The sequence below is a fragment of the Alexandromys fortis genome, unplaced genomic scaffold (genome assembly GCF_014885135.2).
Source record: "Alexandromys fortis isolate MF-2015 unplaced genomic scaffold, M_Fortis_MF-2015_v1.1 scaffold_110, whole genome shotgun sequence".
Lineage (NCBI taxonomy): Eukaryota > Metazoa > Chordata > Mammalia > Rodentia > Cricetidae > Alexandromys > Alexandromys fortis.
This window is the reverse complement of record NW_026068014.1, coordinates 4,353,604-4,376,644: the sequence shown is the minus strand read 5'-3', so window position 1 is coordinate 4,376,644 and position 23,041 is coordinate 4,353,604. Positions and strand designations below refer to the sequence as shown.

The 23,041-nt window shown below is 39.7% G+C and overlaps 1 protein-coding gene across 4 annotated transcripts in view; it reads right to left on the bottom strand.

Moving 5' to 3' along the window:
- Positions 1-23,041, bottom strand: part of Marchf1 (membrane associated ring-CH-type finger 1) — a 447,397-nt gene that overhangs the window by 57,894 nt on the left and 366,462 nt on the right. For all 4 annotated transcript variants that reach the window (XM_050162239.1, XM_050162242.1, XM_050162243.1 and 1 more), the window contains one exon: positions 4,518-4,698. In XM_050162239.1, coding sequence (XP_050018196.1) covers positions 4,518-4,698 — 181 coding nt within the window. The remainder of the gene's footprint in view (positions 1-4,517; positions 4,699-23,041) is intronic.

The window sequence follows — 23,041 nt, the reverse complement described above, 5'->3', positions numbered from 1 at the left end:
GTCGCCATGATTCTCCCGCTCCAGACAGACGCAGGTTAAGATCCTCCCTGGTAAGCCAGCTTGTGGGCTACACAGAATATTAGAAATGGGTTAGAACAGTATGTAAGAGCTAGCCAATAAGAAGCTGGACCTAGCCGGGCCAGGCAGTGTTTGAAAGAATACAGTTTCCGTGTAATTATTTCGGGGCATAAGCTAGCCATGTGGGCGGCCGGGTGCCAGGGACGCAGCCCTGCCACCGCTCCTAATTCAACATTTTTGAATAAAACTGAGAACTAAAAAGGATGAGAAAAGGAATTTTGTAAACTCCAGAATGAGGCTCTAATGTCCCTAACACAAAAACTCTTGCAGGCCATCGGGGGAGAACCCTGCAGAAGGCCACCAGAGCTAGGTCCAACCTTTGGTAAACCCGACAGGGTAGCTCCCTTGGTTGTTATTGTTGCACTCAGTAAAGAAGTGTGTCTAAGGCTGTCCCAGGAACAGAGAAATGGCATTAGTTGCTGATAGCAAGGAGGAAAGAACACATGGCAGATTGACAAGCTCAGAATACACATTTAAAAAGACAGTGAAGAAAAAATAAATTTTTGAATTATTGCACCCAGGGTTTGGCTGTGTATATAATGATGTAACTGAGCTACTGGGACAAGGAGTCTGGGTGAAATGTTTCTTCTGGGATGAAGGAGAAATATTCTAGAAAAAAAATGTTTTTAGAAAGATTTCTTTTAAAACATTTCAATCAGAACTAGTTTAAGAAAAAGTGAAGAAATTCTGTCACTCAGCCTTTTAAGGGGAACATATCTGTATGTTGCTAGGGTAGCATTCATCCATTGACCCTTTGGCCTCAGCTTCTTGTGCCTCCATACCCAGAAAAGCAAATGTTATGGTTCTTAAAGAGAACTCAAGAGCTAGGTGAATATCATGTACCATGCAGTGAGTATAAAGATATTTGCAGTGTGTGGCACTAAGTTTGATGTGATGACTCTTTTCTTCCTTTTTAAAATGGGATCCTCATATTTACTCAAAACACGCTTAATGTAGGTTGAATTAGTTAAATGAGATAAAAAGTAAATAGATACATTCTATATTTGTCATGTGGTTCATATGCACATATATTTCAGGGCTGAACAGAAGTCATAAGTAGTACGTGCTGTCTCTGAGAATCTGCTTTATGTCAGCACCTGGCTTCTCATTCAGGGAGATTCAGTTTGGAATCCCAGACTTTAGCTTCAGAATGGAAGTTTAGTTTATACTTCTTAATCAGCAGTGTGTACATTTCCAGATTTCACTAGCTCATCACTGTGCTTTATTTGTGACTTTTTTTTTTTTCTTTCCTGGGCTCTGAAAGTTTCTCTTGGCCCTAAGTAAGCTAGTTAATGGGACTCTTATTGATTGTCATAAAAGTAGCTGAGCTACTGACTTAAAGATGATGGGGATTTGCGTTCCCTGGAATGAACCCTTCATTTTATTTTGACTTTAAAGATTTTCTTCTACAAACATTAAACTCCCTTGATGACTTTGCTAACTGTAGTTTTTGGTGTAGTAACGACAATCAATGAGGTAAGGATTTACTGGTATCTCTAGAGACACTCAAGCCCCAAGCTCCATCAGCCTATGAAGACTGACATTTTCTTTGGAGAAATCACCTCGTCTAAGCACAGACTTCACTTCCATTCACTGATGGTAGAGATCCAGAATCATTAGCTAAACTAATTGTGTCGTGTACTTGGTGTTTAGAATGCTGGACACTGTAATGTAATTACCGAGTTGGATGTACTTTAAATATATTCTCACCAAACATTATGCATGGCATTCTTTATGAATACTCGGCCAAAAGCATATGCCGTTGAACTGCCATCCTATCAAAACACACCATCTAGAACAGCTTAAAAATTCTTTTTACATGTTGTTTTGAACCACCTCACAATCTATAACAAGGCTGAAGGCAATGTCTCCTGTAGTCCTTGGCCATGTTTCATATTTTTAGAGAGAGGAGAATGAGAATTTTAAGTGCTTCTTCCCATAGGTTTTGAATGTCCTGGAAGGATGGATAGGATGTACTCATGTCTCATGTCTAGGAATCCTGCCTTACACAGGAACTGAATATTCACATCCTGTGGTGCATGTGTGGGGACTTCAAGATCACATGAGGGGCGAGAAATGCCAAGAACTTAAAGCAGATTACAGTAGCAACACTCCATTCCCATCTAATCCCACCCCTGTAGTCATAAAGAATGTGGTTCCAGTCAAGCCAGGTGCTGTGATATACAAAATTTAATATGTGAAATATTACCGAAAATAATCACATAGTTAGGTTGATAACTAGTATTCAAGTTAATGACTTATATAAAACACATCTGTGGGCTACCAAGGAGGCACATCTCTGTTAGAAGCTAATTCTCTACCTATTATGCTTATCAAATATGAAGGATATTTAAGCAATGTCTTTTGTCAATACTTGTGGTCAAAAGAAATGCTCCTTTTTTTTTTGTAAAGAAGTTATGCTGTTTCACTAATAAGTAGTTAGGTTCCTGTTGAGTTGATCAACACATTCATTGTTTGGATATACACAGATGTATTTTCTTATTCTGGTTACTGTTAGTCCTGAGATTGCCAGAGAAAAACCAGTTATGCCTTTTGGGCCAAATTAAAGCAAGCTTTATTAAAATACTAAATACTGAACAAGATGGAATTTGGTCAGAGCCACTCCCTGGAAATATCCCAGCTCAATGACTCCAAGACATTTATTGTAGGGGCTTTTATGGACAAAACTCATAGGCTACCATACTTTCCCATGAGGCTTTGTTGTTGTTTTCCAACTACAAACAGGTTAGTTGTAAATTCTGATCAAGACACATTAAGAAAGGTTCTAAGTCATATTTAAAGAGTTCTATTGTTAAGATAGGTTTTGAGTTCTTTTCCATTACCATGTTTAATATGTTATGCTCCCTCTATGTTTATATGTGTGTATGTTGGGAGACTTAATATAAAAGAGACAACTTGAGTATGTTATTTTTCTCAATTCTTGCTCTCAAATTCAGATATTATGCTTGACTAAGTTGAAATGAAAATTTTGTGTGGGTAGAGGATGGGAAAGGGGCAAGGCAGGCTGCAGACTCTGTGAAACAACTTATCATTCTAGGAGGGACAAGAAGAGAAAGTCAAAGATTCACATGCATGTCATCCAGCTCCATCAGTACAGTTTCGGCTTAGCATATAGAGCGAGAGTGTAGAGTACCCATCATGTCCCACTTATGCAATGATTGCTCTGGGGCCCAGAGAATCAGAGAGTCACCTTTTGGCATTTGGGTCATCCCAAGTTAAAAAAAAATTACATCTCCCTAAAGGTGATTTGTACATAGTTTTGAGATCTATACACCATTTCCAAATTTAAAAAAAAAATAAAAAAAGTCAAGTCTACTGCAAAAATAGGGCATATTACTCTCCCTCCCTCTAATTTAGAGAATGGATGAAGAATTACAGTGGCTACATGGCTAGACCCCCCCCCCCCACTAGATGCCTAGTGGAAAATCCTTGTTTGCGCTCATCTCTTCTTGTTCCGGAACTCATCACATTTATTTCCGTGCATTGCTCTTTCTATCTGTGTTAGCTCTGCATTTAATTTAAATAGAAAATCAGTCCTGGGCCAATTCATTATTTAAATTGCAGTCCCCAAAGTCCCTTTGGATATAGAGGCATCTATATACATAGATATGTTTTATATATGTGTATGTGTGTGCATGTGCATTTGTGTGTGCGTGTGCAAGGCTGCAGTTAGGCAAAAGATGAAGAAGTTAAATGGCAAATTCCAGGCCTTGAGGATGAATGAACACAGCACATTACCCTTACACAAGCCCTTGACAAGTGTTCTATTGGAGACTGTTAACTTTATTCTTGGCTCACAGCCTTACTTCTATGTTCTATAAAAGAATTACCACAGATGAAGACTGTGAAGATAAAAATCTTCCAGTTTAAAAATATACTTCTATTTCTCTTGCAACTTGATGAACCATATAGAAAATAGTGGCTTTCTTTGTACCCCCTCTAGTGATTCATTTAACATCTGACCAAGTGTTAAAAGAAATTATACATAATCTAGGCCATGTCTCATAGAATAAATCATTTTCTTATTATCCAATAGTTAGCTTTTAAAAAGTCAAGTGAGTTCATGTTATTTCGTGGACTTTATCATCTAACTTTGGATACTGACCTCAAAAGATCAAAATTCTCAAGCTTCTCATCAATTACATTGACTTCTAATTGCGTTTTTCATTTATACACAGGTAAATATTTCTCTGTGAATTTATGTACCTGTACACCATTATAAGACCTAGAAGTCACACAATATAAAACGGAATAAACTGATTTACCTGCAGACATGGCTGCATTTTGCCCATTGAGTCCACTATAGGACAAGCACCCCCCATAAACATTAGCATGTTGGCAGAGGAAGCCAGGTTGAAAGCAAGCTGCTCTGCATGCTCCTTCTCCCCTCCCTGTTCTGCCCACGGCCCACACTGTACCTTCCGAAGAGGCTTGAGCTTGGTCTCCATTATGAAGTCATACTTGCAGAGCTCACAGCATCGAGTGTCCGAGCTCTTGATCCACTGGTGGAGACAGGACTGGTGGACAAAACGCAAGGTTCCCGTGCAGCGACAGGGTGTGATGAGTGGGCTCTCCTCATCTCCTTCGCAGTGACAGATTCTGGGGAGGGACGCAGCACAAAACATGAGTTCTCCCAGAAGACACTGCTCCCCCACGGAGCACTGCCTTGCCTGTCTCGGGTTGTATTAGAAACTGTAACCTACAATCTATAACTCATGGGCTTTTTACTCCAGCTTTGGTGGTAGAACCAAACCTGTGATTAATACCCATTTACTTTCACATAACTGTTAGACTCTAGCCATGTAAGAGGGTGTATGAGACATTTGTACACCAGAAACACATTCATTTCATTTGGACAGTAGAGCCATTTCAAGAACAAATTTTTGGGGCATTAGTCTATTTAAAAGGTCACTGTCTATGGTGTTTTATATATAAAGGTCATGGCTTAGAAGGATCCCAATGAAGCTGGCTGTGGTTCTCACACTTTAATCCCAGCACTAGGAAGGCAGAGGCAGGGGACCTCTTCAAGTTTGAGACTGGCCTGGTTTATAAAGTAAGTCCAGGACAGCCAGAAATATGCAATAAGACATTGGAAAGAGACATAGAGAGAGGGAGAGAGAGAGAGAGAGAGAGAGAGAGAGAGAGAGAGAGAGAGAGAGAGAGAGAAACTGAAGAAGACATAATGCAAAGAATGTTATAGTTTGATGATGTCACTGTTATTTTGATGACACAATTAAAGGGTCACATTGTATAATTTACAAGTTTGAGATATTACTACTATGAAAAATTTTGAAAACCTCTAAAGTGAAATAAAATTATAAGGCTGATATTGAAAGTTGGGTCTGAATGTATCATCAAGAAAATCTTTGGTTAGGTCACAATGAACTGTCTATAATTATCATCATATAAAACACCCCAAAATTCCTGCTCCCCTAAAATTCTAGTGTGGTAAATCCTGATTTTTGAAAATGCTAACATTTCTATCTATAAATTTAGAATTTATTAATTTCTGGATTAAAGGGAATCCTAATTACAGTCATTTAAGTTTACATTACTCTTATTTTTATATTTTAGAAAGTTTTCTCCTTGAATGAGACAGACCTTTTATTATGCTAAGAAGTGAATTAAAAACTTGGTCCTTGGCAGGAGAGATGGCTCACCAAAGAAAGCCTTTGCCCTCTAGGACTTCAGTTGGAAACCCCAGAACCCATGTAGAGCTGGGGGTGATAGTGAGCCTGTAACCCCAGCTAGGGCAAGATGGGAAAGCAGAGAAAGGGACATCCTAGGAAGTGTATGGGGCAGCTGTGGCCAACAGCTAAGGTGCCCTGTGTCAAACCAGGTAAAGGAGAGGACTGAGGTCTTCTGACACCCACATGTGTACTGCACACATGTGCCTGAACTCGCACACATGAATATGCATGCATACACATGTACCCGAATCATATACATAGAACAGAAAAAGTTCTTAGACCTTCAATAATTTTATAATCCACCCCACTGTTGAGAGCAGTTAATAAACTTCAATAGAAATGTTGGTATGTAGTTATTCAAAATACAAGCAGTGACTATAAATCTGTATAATGACCCAGTGGCAGGCTGGAAGAACACAAAAATCAGTGTCTTCTACTTCCTCAGAGGTGTGCACACTCATCTCCAGGAGCAGGAGTTCTGAGGAGAGGATTAAGAATCTACTTTTAAATTACACTGTCTCCCTGGAGAACTAGAGGAAGTGAGGCAGTTGTTCACATAGCTAGTGCAGGAGTTAGAGGAACTGAAACCCTATGATCTACCAACCTTAAAGAGAAAGACAGATGACAGAGTACATGCATCTTTTGTATTTATTTCTTAGGTAAAAACAAAGCCGTCGAGCACTAACTCCTGTACCTTGGGGTAGGCATTGTTTGGATGAGAACAAGTTCATGATCACCACCCCCCTTTTCCTAGCTGAGTTAGCTGGGATGTCTTATATAAAAAGCCAGCAAGGTGGAGGGAAATGAAAATTTTTCTGAGTGCCCATGTTTAATGTCTAGTCTAATAACGTCTCCTTTATCTAGACCTAGGCACAGAAGCCGGGCCTGCCATTCTTTGTCCCACACTGACGTCAACGCAGTGTCACAGCTTAGGGCTTCCTGGGTGTTGCATAGTTAACATGCCATCCTATAAAAATAGCCAGTGTTACTTGTATGTGTGTTCTCAGGGCTGACCATTTGATATTGGACAACCGATTGGTGTGCTTTTCTCTGCAAAGGACCACCTCTCCTGCTCCCAACTTCCATCACTTGCCTATAGTTGTGTGTGTGTGTGTGTGTGTGTGTGTGTGTGTGTGAGTGAGTGTATGTGTTTGTAGGACTGAGGCCTAATGTGCTTCTCTACATCCAGTTTGTTATGCCTATTGTCATCTTTGAACTTACCAGGTTGTATTTATATTTATGAATATACATGTTTATACAAATACACATATGCATGAAATAACAAAAGAGGGCATGTATTTGAAGGAGTGTGGGGAGGGGTCTATGGGAAGCTTTGGAGAGAGGAAAGGGAAAGGGAAAAATATAATTAAGTTACAATCTCAAAAAATAATCAGAACCAAAACCAAACAAACGAACATCCAGTGAAAGAAAACAAGATTTCCATTGTGCAGAATTTGATTATAATTTTATTTTTGTAGCCAGTATGATTTCTCTCACTGTTCTTGTTATCTCTTGTGAATCCTCCTCCCTATCCCTGGTTTCCCATCTCTTCCTCTCCCACTGGTCCACTGGTCCTTCTGGTCTTGTTTGTTCTCCTACAATACCTCTTCTGCTTTTCTGTCATTCATGTCCTTTAGTCCTCGTTCCCCCCTTTATCCTAATCATTCTTCAATCTCATGTCCCTTGTTTAGTTTTATGATGTACACTCTCTTCCATGTATAGAACATTCACATGTTTTCCATAAAGATTAAGATCTACAATCCATGTATCAGAGAAAGACTGTGATCATTGCCTTTCTGTTTTGCATTTTTGCTCAACAATATGTATTAGAACCATGCATTTCCTTGCAAATGATATGATTAATTTTCTTTATGGATGAAAAATTAACTGTGCATATGTACCATAATTTCTTTATCACTTTATCTGTTGATGGGCATTTGGACTGGTTGATTTCTTATTTACTATGAATAGAGCAGTAATAAACACAGATGCAGCTCTGTGGTATGATGTGGAGGAGTGGTAAAGCTGGGTCATGCAGTAGTCCCAAGTTTAGTTTTCTGAGCACTTTTCCTACTGATGTCCACAGTGAAGGTATTAGTTTAACTTTCATTAACAGTGAATGGAGTCTCCACCCCTACCAGTGTTGTTTGTACCCTTCATGTTGTTATTCTGACTGGGGTAAGAATCTATCAGTGCTGAGTATGAAAACCAGGTCCTTTGCAAAAGCAATGAGTACTCTTGCCGGGGATCCACTTCCTCAGCCCCCTAGAACAGTTCAGTGTAGATGTTTTGAGACAAAGACTGCAGTCCCCTACCTTAACATGTTCATGCATGGATTTTTGGTGTCAAGAACAGTGTACAGCAGCAATAACAAAGTATTCCCTATAGATGTGTCATCCTAATCTCTTTCTTCAAGTAACCAATGAATTTAGGGAAAGAGTAAAAATAGGAGTAAGAAAAAATCACAATGCAGATGAAATCTCATAGTGTGGCATTAAATCTCACCCTTTCTGTGGATCAAAGTTCTTACTTGAAAAAGAAAACGTAGGATTTAATGCCATTTGATAATTCCTCACGGAAAAGGAAAGATTGTCTCAAATGCTCTACAGCTGCCCAAAGACTCAGGCTCCAACTTTTTCTGCTACAAAAAAAGAATTTTATTCATAAGTAGCTTTAAACAAAGACCTCACTGATTACTGAGTCAACATGACCTTGCCAGCTTGCTGATTTTGGTCCAACTTCCTGTCTTAAAATGCCTCTCCTTTTAGAAAAATCAGTTAAAATCTTTCCCTGAAGAAAACCAGCAATATCCTTTTCTCATAAAATTAAAGTTATTCCCCACAGGGAAAAATCAAAAGCTTGATTCACTTTTTTTCCATTTTACACAATGAACATTTGCATGGTTTTAGTATTTTGAACTTTTTCTAAATTATCCAGTTCCAGTTGAACCCCAAGAGTCTTCTCAAGCCATGCTTAGATTGTTCTGAAAAAAAAATTTAAGATCAAAATATCAACTTCAAACCTCTAATAAAAATAAAAAATAAAGTAATAGTGCCATTAAAGAAATAATTAACCCATTTTAAAATTGATGTACTTCTCACAAATCATCATTGCTGCATTATAGCTGAAAACACGGCAAGGAGGACTTTTCCCTAGAGAATAATTGTGTAAAGAAAACTATGTCAATGCGATAATAAAATTCCATTGTAAAATGTTTGTACTGTGAGGTATTTTTATCTGGTGGGAGCTCGAATCCTGGGGAATCAGTGATTCTATGAGCTGTTCTTGACTCACATTATCTGACATTCAGAGAGAACAAGCAGAATTCAGAGGCTCGCTTGACACTTTCGTGTCGTTTTACAATCCAGTCAGTAAGTATTGAGATTCTTTTTATACACAAGACTTGAATTAATGAATACATCCTTATAACCTTATGTATTAAAAAGACACCAACACTATGGGACAAACTGCATTTTAGATTTTCCTGTGTACAACGTCCGCTTTCCTTCATTGCTTTAGGGTCTGATTTGAAAGGAAAGCAGCCAATATTTTTGGTTTTATTATCTTTAAAATATTAAAAATTGCCCTATGAATAGTATTATAATTACTATTATTATTAGCGTGTGTGTGTGGGAGGTTGTGTGTATGTGTGTGGGAGGGTCAACCTGCACCATGCCTTCCTGTGGAGGTTTTGGACAAGTTTGTGGGAGTTAGAATCTTCCTTCTACCATGTGGGACTGTGGAACTGAATTCAGGCTGCCGGTCTTGGCAGCAAGTACCTCTATCTGTTGAGCCATTTGGATGTCAGTCCTTAAATATCTTAAAATGATTTCAACCTTGCATCTACGCCCTTGCCAAGCCCTCTTGTCTCAGTCAGAACTTTTTTTTTTGATAAATTGCAAAAACATTTAAAGTTATCTGTAAGGATTTCAATGGTTGTGTAACAAAGTTTAAGTTCATTAACTTTGTCGTCAACCTAGGTGTTAACATGCCAATTTTACACTGTGTTTTGTCAAATCTTTCTAAGTCTACCTCTGTGATTACTGTCTATTTCTTTCTCCAAATTTTCCCCAAAGGATTTTTAAGCATAATAATAGAGATGCTTCTAGACTTGGAGAAGTCCAAACCTAATCATTAAAAGTTTAGTATTTCATTTATGAACTCATTTTTCTAATTTTTAAGAGCATGCTTTGTGTATTGATTGATTCATTAATTAACTAACTAATTAATTTGTGTATGTGCATGTGTGCACACATGTGGGTGTCCCAGGCACTCGTCAGGCTGTCAGGCTTGACAACAGGCACGTTGCCTGCTGAGCCGTCCCATCAACATCCGTACACTGGTTTTCCTAAGCCAAAGGGGCACTGGAAATATTTTTGGCTAGAAGCATAATGCAAAGCAGTGAAACAGAGTTGAGGGCGCAGTGCTGAAGCAAATGACTCAAGTCTAAACTTCTCGCTGAAGGGATAAGGCACCTCAGTCCCTAGCTCCACTCCAGGGTGACGCAGCAGGGAGAGAATGGAGGTGCCACAAAAAATTAGACATTAAACTACAGATAAGGAAAGGCTTGGTTCTTAAACAGCAGCCATCAAAAAACCAAAGTATTGAGAAATAAGGGATAGAAACATCTTCGGACAAGTGCAAGAATCCATGGATGGACAGGGACACCTGAGAGCAAGAACTAGAGGAGAAAATGGCAGGTAGAGAGGAGAAGGTGGGGGAGGTATCTGTGAGGGGTTCAGTTAGCTTTTGCTACAGAGGATACTGCATACTCAACACAAGGGAGGAAGACCTAGGGTGAAGGCCTTCCACAGGCTGTACAGAGTTAGAGAAAGCTGCCTTTAGAAAGTGATGGGAAGCTAACCAAGCGTGGATGTAAGACTGTGGCCTAGCCTTGAGGTCCCTCGGGAGATGAGAGGGCAGGGGTTTATAGTAAATGCTTCTAACACCATGGCGTGTGACTTGGCAGCATTTAGTATGGAGCGGAATCCTGAGGTGGGTAGCACATGTCACTGTCTCCACCTTACAGGGTGACACAGGGAAGGCACTGAAATCAGGGCTCCTGCACTTCAGGTGATAACAGAGTGAGGACTCTAGCCCAGATTGATTCTAGCCCAAATTGCAGGTCCACAAATGAAACTGTCTCATAGTTACTGCAATATGGGAAAATGTGAGCGTGGTGGCCTGGAGGTCACAAGGCACAAGGAGTGTTGGTGATAGAAGTAGCGACACTTGACAGTAGTTATGTATATGTAGGATATTCTCATGGATAGTTTTATTCTTTCTATTGTACTTGTTTCACACAATTATAGGAAAAAAAACAGTATACAGAATTATTTGGTCCTTGGTTTCAGAAGTAAATTGGATCTGGATGACCTTAGTCTTTGTTCAATTAAGTTAGGGAAATTCTCACTTTCCTCATTTGAAAAGATAAGTTAAAAATAATGCTTAATGAGCTATGAAAATTAAATAAGAGCCTCACAAATCGTGACCCATAGCAGGTACACGAATCTCTGCCTACTTATTTATTTAAAGCATATATGATTTTTTCCATGATTTTGAACTCTTAATTCTATTATGCCTAGCTATGGGATCCTAGTGTCATTACTATTACTTCTATGCATTTGGCTTATATGTGGCACACTTTCAACATTTCAGTTCTTAAAGCTTTAGCAGATAGATAGCTACAAAGCACGCTCACAGAGACAAGGATGGGTAGCTACAACGCACACTCACAGAGACAAGGTTGTGAATTCTGACTCCAGACAGGTTGATTAGAAGACAATGTATTTGAATCCTTGAGCTAACCATGACGAAATCCTGGTTCAAAGAAAGCAAGGTGAACATGAAGATTTGGGCTCTTGCAGGGACATTTGCAACCGAGCTTAGCTTTACAGTTTGTGCGAATGGATAGCTTAACACCAGTCTTTAGAATTGATTTTTCTCATTTGTAAAATCTTACAGGACTATTGGGAGGCCCGAGAGAGCTGAGAAAATACTCTAAAGTATAAACATCTCCATAAAGCAAGGCACTACTGCTAACATATAATCAGTAAAATCAACAGAAATTGCTTCCAGGTACTGTAATGAAAGGCTTCACATGCTTTTTGCTTTTAAATCTTTTTAAAAATAAAAGCAATGTAATTTTCCAAGTCTCTACTGAGTATAGGAGCCTGTCACGTGTTACCTCCAGAGCTGTCATGTCAGACAGGCCGATATTCCCTCAGTTGTCTTTGCTATTGTGACTGTATTTCTAAGATGCCCACGGTCTCACTTTAGCTAAACCTAAGGACACACAGCCATATTCTTTCCATCCCCAACCTCTCGCCTCTCTAAGAGCTCCTGCACTCCTTGCCAATTTTCCACCTCGGAATGTTCTTCCTCTTTGCTTATGTCATTCCGCACCTATATCCCTAGTCTTAAATCTGGGAAACCTAGAATCAGAAGGTACATCCAATGATTATAGCAATTGAAATAGTGACACTTATGAAGAGACCTAAAAATGTTGGGATTTTGGAGTCTAGAGGATGCAAAATTATAGAGAATTTAGAATTCAATCTATCTAAATTCATATCTAAGACTCTCTATTGTATCTCAAAATTATAGGTCTAATGGATGACCTTTTACAATGTGGTTATAATAATTGTGAGCCAAACAAAATAAATCCCCATGCATAACATCTCAGAGGAGGAAAGGCAGGAAAAGCTGAGACGGCCTCACAGTTGTCTTCAAACATGCAAATATCTCCTGTGCGAAAGAACAACTCTCTTGATTTTCTCTCACTGGCCCAGGTGAGTAGAACTTAATAGACATAAATTTTCATTATGAATGCAAAAATGCAAATCAGTGAGTTTTCCTGAGACAAAGAAGGAGGTGGCCTTCCCACAGAACACCCGTACAGTGGTTATTTGGCAAGTAATATGAAATGAAGCAGAATAAACAGGACCTCACACTTCTTTGCTAAGGCTGCCATTCCCCTGCCAACTTTCAATGTGAGGCCACCGTTTCTCCTCCACTTTCCCTGTGAGCTTTGCACATGAACCCCTCAGTTGTTCTTGACTTTAGCTACCTTAATGTTGATCTTCGATTTGTGGCCTTAAAATATTTGTGTCACAGCCCTGCCTCTCCAGTAGCACACTAACTCCTGACTATACGCATTGGGATGTTTGCCTATCCCTACATCTCATCTCCAAGATGCCTTTCCCCTTTTCAAAAGAAATTATTTGTTTATTTTACATTCCAACCACAGTTTCCCCTCCCTCTTTTCCTCCCAGTCCTTCCCCTACTCCCCTCTGTCCCACCCCCTGCCCGCAATCCCCTCCTCCTCTGTTTCTGTTAAGAAAGAAGTAGACCTCCCATGAGTATCAAACTATGCATGATGTATCAAGTTTCAGTAAGGCTAAGCTCCTCCCCTTGTATTAAGGCTGGGCAAGGTCATCCAGTATGAGGAATAGGATCCCAAGAGCTGACCAAAGCATGAGGGCCAACCCTGCTCCCATTGCTAGGAGTCCCACACACAGAACAAGCTGTACAACTGTCTATTATCTGTAAAGGGCTTAGGCCAGTTCCACGTAAGCTTCCTGGTTATTGGTTCAGACTTTGTCAGTTGCTATGAGTCATATTAGTAGTTTTTGTGGGGTTTCTTGTATGTTCTTGACCCCTCTAGCTCCTATGATCCTTCCTCCCTCTCTTCTGCAGGATTCCCTGAACTCAGCCTAAAGTTTGACTCTCAATCTCTGTAGCTGTTTCTCTTGGTTACTGGACCAAAGCTCTCTGATGACATTTAGGGTAGTCACCAATCTGATCACAGGAGAGGTACCCTCTCCACTATTGCTAGAAGTCTTAGTTGGTGTCATTCATGTAGATTCCTGGTAATTTTCCCCTGTATCAGGTTTCTGACTCCCCATCAAGCCCCTCACCCCTTTTTTTTTAATCATCATCTGGAAGCCAGAATGGGGTTTCCTTTTTTAAAAATCTCATTTCATAAGATCCCCACAGTCTCTGGGTAAATACCTTACTTTTATCTTTGAACCTTTCATGTACTGCAGACCTTGTGTTCAAACTGCCATCATTATGCTAAGATTTTTCTTCAGTATTTTTGAGTATGTCCTTTCTCTCCCCACTGGCTTCTCTCTGGGTAGGTTTTTCTCCTTCCATACCTTCCTGTCTTTTTCTCTCCCGCTCCTCCATGACTCTTCTTCTCTCCTCCTCTTTTTCTTTTCTCTCTCCCTTACTCTCCTCCTGTCCTGACACATATTAAGCAAGTATTCTCTCCCTGAACCCCACAGAACCCCACACTCACTCCCTCTGTGTTAATTTTGAATTGTTAACAGATGCACAAGTTGTCTTTAAGCAGTCACCTAGAAATTTCAGAAGCCACAACCAAGAAGTCTAAGTAACATGGCTGCCTACAATGATCTGAACAAGGACCATGCCAGGAGATATGCTAACACAGAAAGGGACAGAGCCCAAAAGGCTCAACCCCAAAACGTAATTATAATACTGAGAGCAGGAGAAATAGTCTTCACCAGGGAATTGCACAATTTTCCAATGCCAACTAATGAGCACTGAAAAAACATACATATAAGTAACATATTTGCACGAGCAGGTTGTGTTTAGGAGTACACACACACACACACGCACATGCACATACACACGCATATACTCACGAAAAAATAATTAAGGAAAAACAGACCATGAATTTGAAAGGAAGCAGAAGGATGCATGCTGCACATGGAAGGGCTTAGGTGGAGGAAAGGGAAGTGTGAAATGATTAATTATATTATATTATATCAATAAATAAAAAGACTTCTTCCACTGGAAGACATTCTTAAAACATAGCTACTTAGGATCTCTAAAACACTAACTTCTTGGGCTGGGAACTCAGCTCAGTTGGTGGATTACTGGCTTGGCAAGAATGAAATGCTGGTTGCTTAGCAACACAACTCAAGCATAATGGTGCCCACCTGTTTATTCCCAGCACTTACAAGGTGAGGCGAGAGGGTCACTGACATCTCTGCACAACAGCACCGTATGGAGTCAGCTCCTCTGAGTGTACCTGCAAGAAAGTGCTCTTGTGCAAATATCTCGGTTTCCTCAAGCTAAACAGCAGTGTACCAGTCCTCGCTGAGCTGTCTGTTCAGGGCAGGTGGCTCACAAAGGTGCCACCATGTGACCGAGGTGAGAGCAGCATTGGTGCTGAATTCATAAGCTTGTCTGTGTGTCCCATATGTGCTGAATTCCCTTATCTCATGTGTTTCAAGTTCTGCAGCTCTAAAGAAAATCAATGCCTATTTTATAGATTTTCAGTAAGAATTAAATTTCACCAACAAAACTTCTGGAATACTGTTTTCAACCTAGCTTTCATCTTTTCTTTTGAGATGTGGTCTCACATAGCCCAGGCTGGCTTAGAACTTGTTATGTAGACAAGGATGGCCTCCTACCTCTACCTCCTAATGGCTGAGATGAGAAGCTTGTGCTAGCATCATGCCCAGGCCAGTCAGGACTCCGGATAGAACTCAGAGCTTCACGCCTGCTAAGTGTGCCCTTTGCCAGCTCATCAGAGGTCAGACAGCTATTTTCTCAGTCTTCTGCACTGCGGATGTCCTCTAATCTGATTTCATATGACATCTTTCCTTTCTTGGTATCACCGCATCTTACTTTAAAACCATTTAAATTGAAGATTCATTAAAAAAAAAAACCCTCATTCTCAGATCTTTCATGGAACTTTCTCCATTTTCTCCTTCTCTGTGATGAAGGGACTCCATTTTTTGAGCTGATGTTGCTCTGAAAGCTTCTAATACCCAGACTCCAGCATGTCCCCTTCCTTGTTGATTGTCTTATCTATGTAGGTAATAACCTATAATTATAGAATTCTTATAAAAACAAGTAGATTCATGCTTGTCAGTTGTGGGGTACCATGTTTTCATGTATTTGTATTTATATTAAGAGGAATGAGTGTCAACAAGTCAGGGTGAAAATAAGTAACCACTAGACCGTGAAGGAATTGATGCTGCCTGACCTTCATACTGAAATGTGAACAGAGCTGACACCAAAGGAGGCCTAGTCAAATGAGCCAGCAGTTCCCAGAAGTGGACTCCAGTTATCAGCGGATCATTTACCGTTTGGGAAAGTTCACGCAGAGTTAAAGTGAGGAATGTGTAATAGTTACATATACCGTGCACTCTTGGATTTGCATTTGAGGAACTGAGCTGAGGTGTGCCAACTCTGTGTACTATTTGAGCAGCAGAGGAAGTCCAGCAGGGTGATTTCATCAGAAAGGAGAAGTAGCTCAGCTAAGAAGCAGAGGAAAAGAGGGACAGCGCTCACCAACAGCTTCGACCAACAGCTGCTTCCAGCTCTGCTAATTGGAATGGAGCCAGCATGCGTTTGTATAATTTAAAAAAGAGTTTAGAAAAAAGATTTCTAAATTTCCTTATCAGAGAGGATGCTAAGTCTAAACTAGTATCAAGCCTAAGATTTAAAACAATCTGAAAATTCAAATAAAAACCATTACTATTGCCTTACTTGTTACATAAATAAAAATGTTCTAGAAACATTGAGCAGAGTTTTATGATCATAATTCTGGTCACTCTGCATGACTTTTTTCTTAAAATATCTACAACGGATGAGTGTCAGCTCCTTATACATAAGTGATGTTTATAAAGTGTCTCATTTTCTCGATGCAGTATTTTCAACCCACGTGAGCTGCTATACAACATGACCTCCTGAGTGTTATTTTATGCCCTAATTTGTCACCAGTGACTTGGTCAAAATCTCAGTCCATCTGTATGGGACTGTAGGGCATGATAAACAACCAAGTCAGTGATCTAGCAATGCTCCTGGCTCCTTGTGATGTTCCTGGAACCAATTCAGAGCATCAGCAATCAGCTACATTTTCTTCCTACTAGATATCACACAGGGGGAAAGCAGTGGAGAAGATAATGATTGTCCTGCTGTGCCAGTGATGGAGGCAGAGAAGGCCAAGTCTCATGTGCATTCCCAGACCTTGGGTTCTGACACAAATAAGGGAGGTTCTATTGGCACTGTTCCCTCTAGGCCCTCTTTCCTCTAGAGATGGTATCTGCCATCGATACTAGGAATTTAAATCCTAATTGGGCTGGAGGATTCACAGAGTCCTGCATTCTTGTCTAAATTTAGAGATTGGTCTCACAGTGGAGATATTAGTTATGCTTGCATAGCTGTGACCATGTGCTTGGCAGAACCAACTGGAGGGAGGGTAGGTTTAATTTGGCTTTGGAGGATTTCAGTCCACCATGATGAACAAAGCATAGCCTGTGCTGGGATTCTTCTAATGCCATAATGGACCAGGAAACATGGTAGGCTAGAATCAGTATTGAGTGTAATCATCCAAGGCCGGACTTCTACCAACTGGGGAGTATCTCCTTTTATTCAAAGATTTATTATTTTTATGTGCATGGGTGTCTATACCATAAGTGCAGGTACCAACAGAGGCCAGGGAAGGCACCAGATTTCTTGAAGCTGGAATTGCAGAAGATTCTTAGCTGCTTGACTTGAGCGCTGGGCACTGAACTCGGGTCTGGAAAAGCAGCGAGTGCTCTTAATTTCTGCTCCATCCTTCCAGCCCCATGTTCTGCCTCTTTACAGCTCAGCAGTCTTTAAAATCATATCCCAGTCTGGGACTCAAGGGCTCAGTGAATGAGCCTGTAGGATGACTGCAGACTTGAACTGTAGTGGTGGGTGAGGCTCTTGTAGGAGACTTCCTTTAATTCCTTTAATTATAATTATTATTTTTTGGATTGGCTCTTGCTCTGTGGCTTAGACTGACAGAGAACTTACTATTCTCCTGCTCTAGTCTACCAAATTCTGGAATTATAGGGATGTACCACGATGCTCAACCTTGAGAATTTTTTTAGGACTCTCATTGGGCTTGTATAATACATTGCATTATTTCCAACTCCTTGTTTTGGAGTATACAACCCCATGAATAATGATACAGGTGTATGTAGTGTGCGAGTAGATCTCCATCAGCTTTAGGATTAACTACATTTGCCGAAATGTTCCACATGAAGGAGAGACAGAAGGCTGGAATGTAGCTTTTAGGATAATTCTTCCTCTGTGAAGCATCTAATCTGCCCTACCTGCTATTTCCTAAATTTGGAGAATAACTTCCTTCTAAGGCAAAAGACACAGTTTTCCTCACAGGTGTTTATCTTTTCTGATCTTTATGATTTTGGCTGCTTCTAAATGACTAAACTGATGACATAAAATTCGTGTTCTGACAGTTAGGATTTGATCTCTACTTTCTGAGACCTCATGATTTGTTTTATATATACTTGGAGAACACTTAGGGATGGTTTGGAAGACTGAAAAATTTAAGCTAGACATAGACATAATTCTAAACATGTATTTTTAGTGTTATTCAGTCCAGTTTTTATCATACTCATGACTCAATAAAAACATAAGCAAAAAGACAGGACAAGCTCATTTGTCTTCCCAGCTGGATACAGTCAGAGGATGCATGCTGTCATATGCAGCAGGTGGCTCCCACACACACGAGCAATGCCTGCTTAGATACAGTCAGTGGGGTATAAGGGCTATTTACAAGAGACTGCGTCTAGAAACTCCAAAGTATTGCACACTACCATTGCTCTTTAGTTACCCTCCAGAAGCTGATGGTAAGAACCTATTGCAAACATAGGCCACTCCTTCATTTGGCTTTGTGTTTTGCTGTCTCTTCTGCACACACTCCTTGTCCTTACATTCTACAGCATCCATCCTATAATCATCTCATTGCATGTACAGGATGGTTGTATAGTTTCCTGCTTTCTTACTTGTAGCCCTATGATTCTCAGACTTTAGTGTGCACTAAACAGGCACACATAGAGGACGAGTTAAAAGCCAGACAGCTGGATCCAGTTCCCACACTTTCTGATCCAGTAATCTCAGGTTGGTACCTCTGTTTATTTAATGAATTTCCAGATGCAGGGTTCATCTTTTCCTTAAAGCGTTATTTAAAAAGTAAGCTGCATTATTCTACACCAACTTGTTGAAAAATTTGAAGTTTAATCCAAAAGCTAAAATAAATTATGCTTTCTAATCTAACAATAAAGCTGCTCACATTTTATCTACTATTCTAAATTTTAGATGTCCCCAGGAGAGGGAAGGAAATAATTTTCACTTATTGATCACCACCAGAATCCATTAATAGGTGTTTAGAGTACATCACAAAGCTGAAGAGAACACCTCATAATTTTTTTCCTAATTGCTTTTTAAAATTCTCTCCTCCTCTTCTTTCTCTCCCCCTTCTTTCTCTCCTATCCCTCTTTCTTTCCATGCATATATATGTATATATATATGTATGCATGTATATACATATGCGTTTGTCCAGGGTTAGGGTAACTTCTGTTTGAGAATCATTCTTCATGTTCTTAAAAATCCTCTCATACTGAGACCTCCAGAGGGATTTGGAAACAGAAGTTTTTTCTTTAAAGGTCCCAGGTGGAGTCTAAGAGCATCTTAGGCTGGGAATCTGTGATATGCTGTTTCAGGTCTTTTTTAATGCTACCATGGAGATTATGAGGCTTTACAATCCTTATTGGAAGTAAGATGCATGGGGAAATTTTATGGTGTATGTCATTGCTTTCTTTTCACTCTTTATTCCAGTTTTCTCCATTGTCACCCTCTTGGAGTATGGTATTTGGTTACATCTGAAAGAGTTCTTGGCCTAGATTATATGAAAGAATTTCTAAAATAAACATGGCAGAATTTACAAGGTAAGGCTCAGAAGGGCAGCTTGAAAATGAAGAGATAGAAGTTAGTGACTTTGGTAATCACTTGTTGGGAAAGCCCAGGGAGAGAAGAAATTTCACAGTATAATGTCTCAAATAAAATCTAATTTTAAAGAGGCAGGAATGTACCTTGGGGATAGATCATTGTTCAACCTGGGCAAGGCCATAAATTTTGTTTGCAGGATGAGAACCAAAATTATTAATCTCTATAAAGAAGAAAAGTTTCAGCAGACAGTCTTTAGAAAGATCTGTCTAAAACTCCGAGACACCTGTATTGTGGCATCTTCAGCTCTACACACACCTGGAAGAGAGTCAAGGAAGTGAAGGGTTTTCCTTTTGGAGGCTTCTTGCATCTTGGATGGAGAGCACGGGCTGCTACAGAACACCCGAGTGATGTGAACGAAGGAAACTCACTGAGCTGCTGAAGCAGTGTTTGAACTTGTGACTACACTAGACACTAGTGTTTATATTGAACTGAACCTGAGGATTACTGCAGAAGACTGGGTATGAACCCAACTATTCTGCAATGGTTACAAGGAAGAGAAAACCTAAATATGGTCATTGAAATTGAGGAAAATTTCAAGCTTGTGATAAAAATCACAGACATGAATGATTTGGTAGCAGTAAGTGCTTTCTCATTGACCACTTCAGTGTTCATTTTCTGTTTGCCTGAATATGTAGTGTGTCTAAATGCAGTGCACACGACTGTGTTAAAAATGCATTTGTGGGAGAGGCTTTTTGTTTTGTTTTGATATTTAGGGAGGAGAAATTTTATATTGTCCAATAGACATAAATTCATCAAAGGAAACATACATCTGAAAATAGCTATAATCCTGAATATATAGTTTTTTAATAAAGAAGTAGAAACTTTATGTAATTGATTTTTCTTATTAAATATTTTTACTTTGCTATGAGTATTAACCAAACTTAGAAATTACAAAGCAAAGAAATAAAATAAATGTTACCCGGTATAAAGTTGACTACTGCATGAAAACATGCTGACATATCTCCAAAAGCATCTTATATTTACTTTTGCCTGAGGTTTTCTGAGATTACAAATTGCCCGCTGATATCCAAATCCACTTTAGTATGGTTTGGAAGCAAATAAATATCTACTTTTGTTTGCTCTTTTCTGAAAGCACAGCTTAAACAGCTGGCATATAGAACACATGCAATTTCCAAAATTTGTGGGACCAGTTTAGCCAGATTAGAAAGCAATTAATCAATGCAGGATGATCTGATTATATGAAATAATTCTCCAGTCGGATATAATAAGCATTATTGATGACACCACCATCCCATTACTGTGAATATTATTGCTAAAATTTTGAGCGGTTATAAGAACAACAGAACTCCAGCAAAGAACAATCTGTAGCTCTGCTCCAAAGGATGGCCTCACACCCATAGACTGCTGACCGGACTTACACAGAGGGACGGAGTGTGAGGGAATTGTGGGGAGACAGGGTGGGATTGCAGGGTGTTGTGATCATATTTCATTGTATATATGAGTTAAATTTTCAAAGAATTAAAGGTTAAATAGCAAAGGCATATCTTTAAGTATGCCTTTACATATTAAAGGCATATAAAATCCCATTTTACTAATCTTTTTCATTTATCTTTTTTGTCTTAATTACCTCAGTGTCCTCACTGTTTCTTTTCATTCAAAATAAAAATATTTTGATAAATGCTGCAAGAATGTGATAAATAACACTAAACATTTGTAACAGTACAAACGTTGCATTACACATGTTTTTGTTTTTCTGTTGGTGGAGAAATCTATGCTTCATGAAATAAAAAAGCATGGTGTGCAGCTGAGTTTTTACCCGGGGATGGCAATGGATGCCATCATTCACTCCACTGAAGAGATCAGTTCTAATGCATCAAAGTGCAGAAGAGGTGCTCATGTGCTATATGCACAGCTTGTCTTCTCCTGAGGTGACATAGCAAAGAGAGAGCCACTTCCGTTTCTCTAAGTTTATCCATCCTAGGTGGAAGAGAGTCTAAAACATGACTTCTGGCTCTCTTGGGCACTTTTCCATGTACTGTGTCTTTGGAAGATCAGCAATGCTATTTACTCCTGTGGTTTCTACCAACTCAACCGCTGTTTTATTTTGTTTGTTCAAACCAGTATATTAGGTAGTTCCTGCTGGCCCCAGCACTCTAGGTAGCTGAAGTTAGCCTTGAACTGCTGTATCTTCCTGCCTCCACCTCCCAAGTGCTAGGATTACAGGCATGTACCCTTCTTTTCTTTTAGCTGCAATTAAGATGAACTGGATAAAGAGTGCTCTTAATGCCCCAAAGACTCAGTGACCCAGAGGCCACAACATAAGAAAGAGAACAGACCTCTGTACTTTCTTGAGCACTGTCTCTTAGGAATGGATGTTTCCCATTGTATCACACAGGATAATCACTTTAATCTCAACACTACCAAGTGAACAGCTTTTCTTTTACCGATTATGGTGGTTTGGATGAGAACATACACCATAGACTTGTATGTGTAAATACTTTGTCCCCAGCTACCGGAACTGTTTGGGAAGGGTTAGAATTGGTGTAATTATTGGAGGAAGTGTGCCACTGGGTGGGCTTTGAAGTCTTTTAAGGCCCATGCCATTTCCAGTCTCTGTCTCTGGCCCTCTCTCTTTCCTCCCTCCCTCCCTACTTCCTGGTTTTGGCATAGGATTTGAGTTCTCAGCTACTGCTGCAGCACCTTGCCTATGTGCCTACTATCATCATGATGGTCATAGACACACCCTCTGAAACTCTGGTCCCCAAGTAAACTCTTTCGTCTGTAAGCTGCCTTAGTCATGGTGTCTGGCATAACATGGGAAGAATTTTGACAAGAACAGACAGGCTCACTGTGTAGGAAGAAAGGATCCCAGTCTATCACTAACTGAATCCAAACCTAGAATCTACGTGTGAAAAAATACAAAGAGCTCTTAGAGTTAAGCAACCTTCTCAGAGCTAAAGACTAAGAAAGAGAGCAAGATAATCACTGAATAAAATGCCTTGGAAGTGCAGATGGCAATACATACTGGTGTTCCCAGGGTCTTCACTGAGAAGGTAAGTGGAGGGTCACCTAGGTGATGGGTGAACCCATGAAAACAAAATCACCTCAGAGACAGATAATTATTTAAAAAGGTAAGGCAAAAGAATTTCTGTAGAGTCAGTGAGATGTCTCAGCCAGTAAGGGTGGGTACTTATTGGCAAGCCTGACAACCTGAATTTGCATTCCAGAACCCACATAATAGAAGGATAGAAAGGACTCAAGTAAATTGCCCTCTGGATGCCACATGTGTACCCTGGCACACATGACACATCACACACACACACGATATATAAAAAGCTTATATTTTATCTATCTAGTGCGAAAATACTCACTGAAGTGTTATTTTACTTGAAAAAAATCTTACCCGCGTCCCATTTGTCCTAATCACGCGTATGTAAAGCTGGTGAATAGCAAATGCTTTGTGATCTCATTCC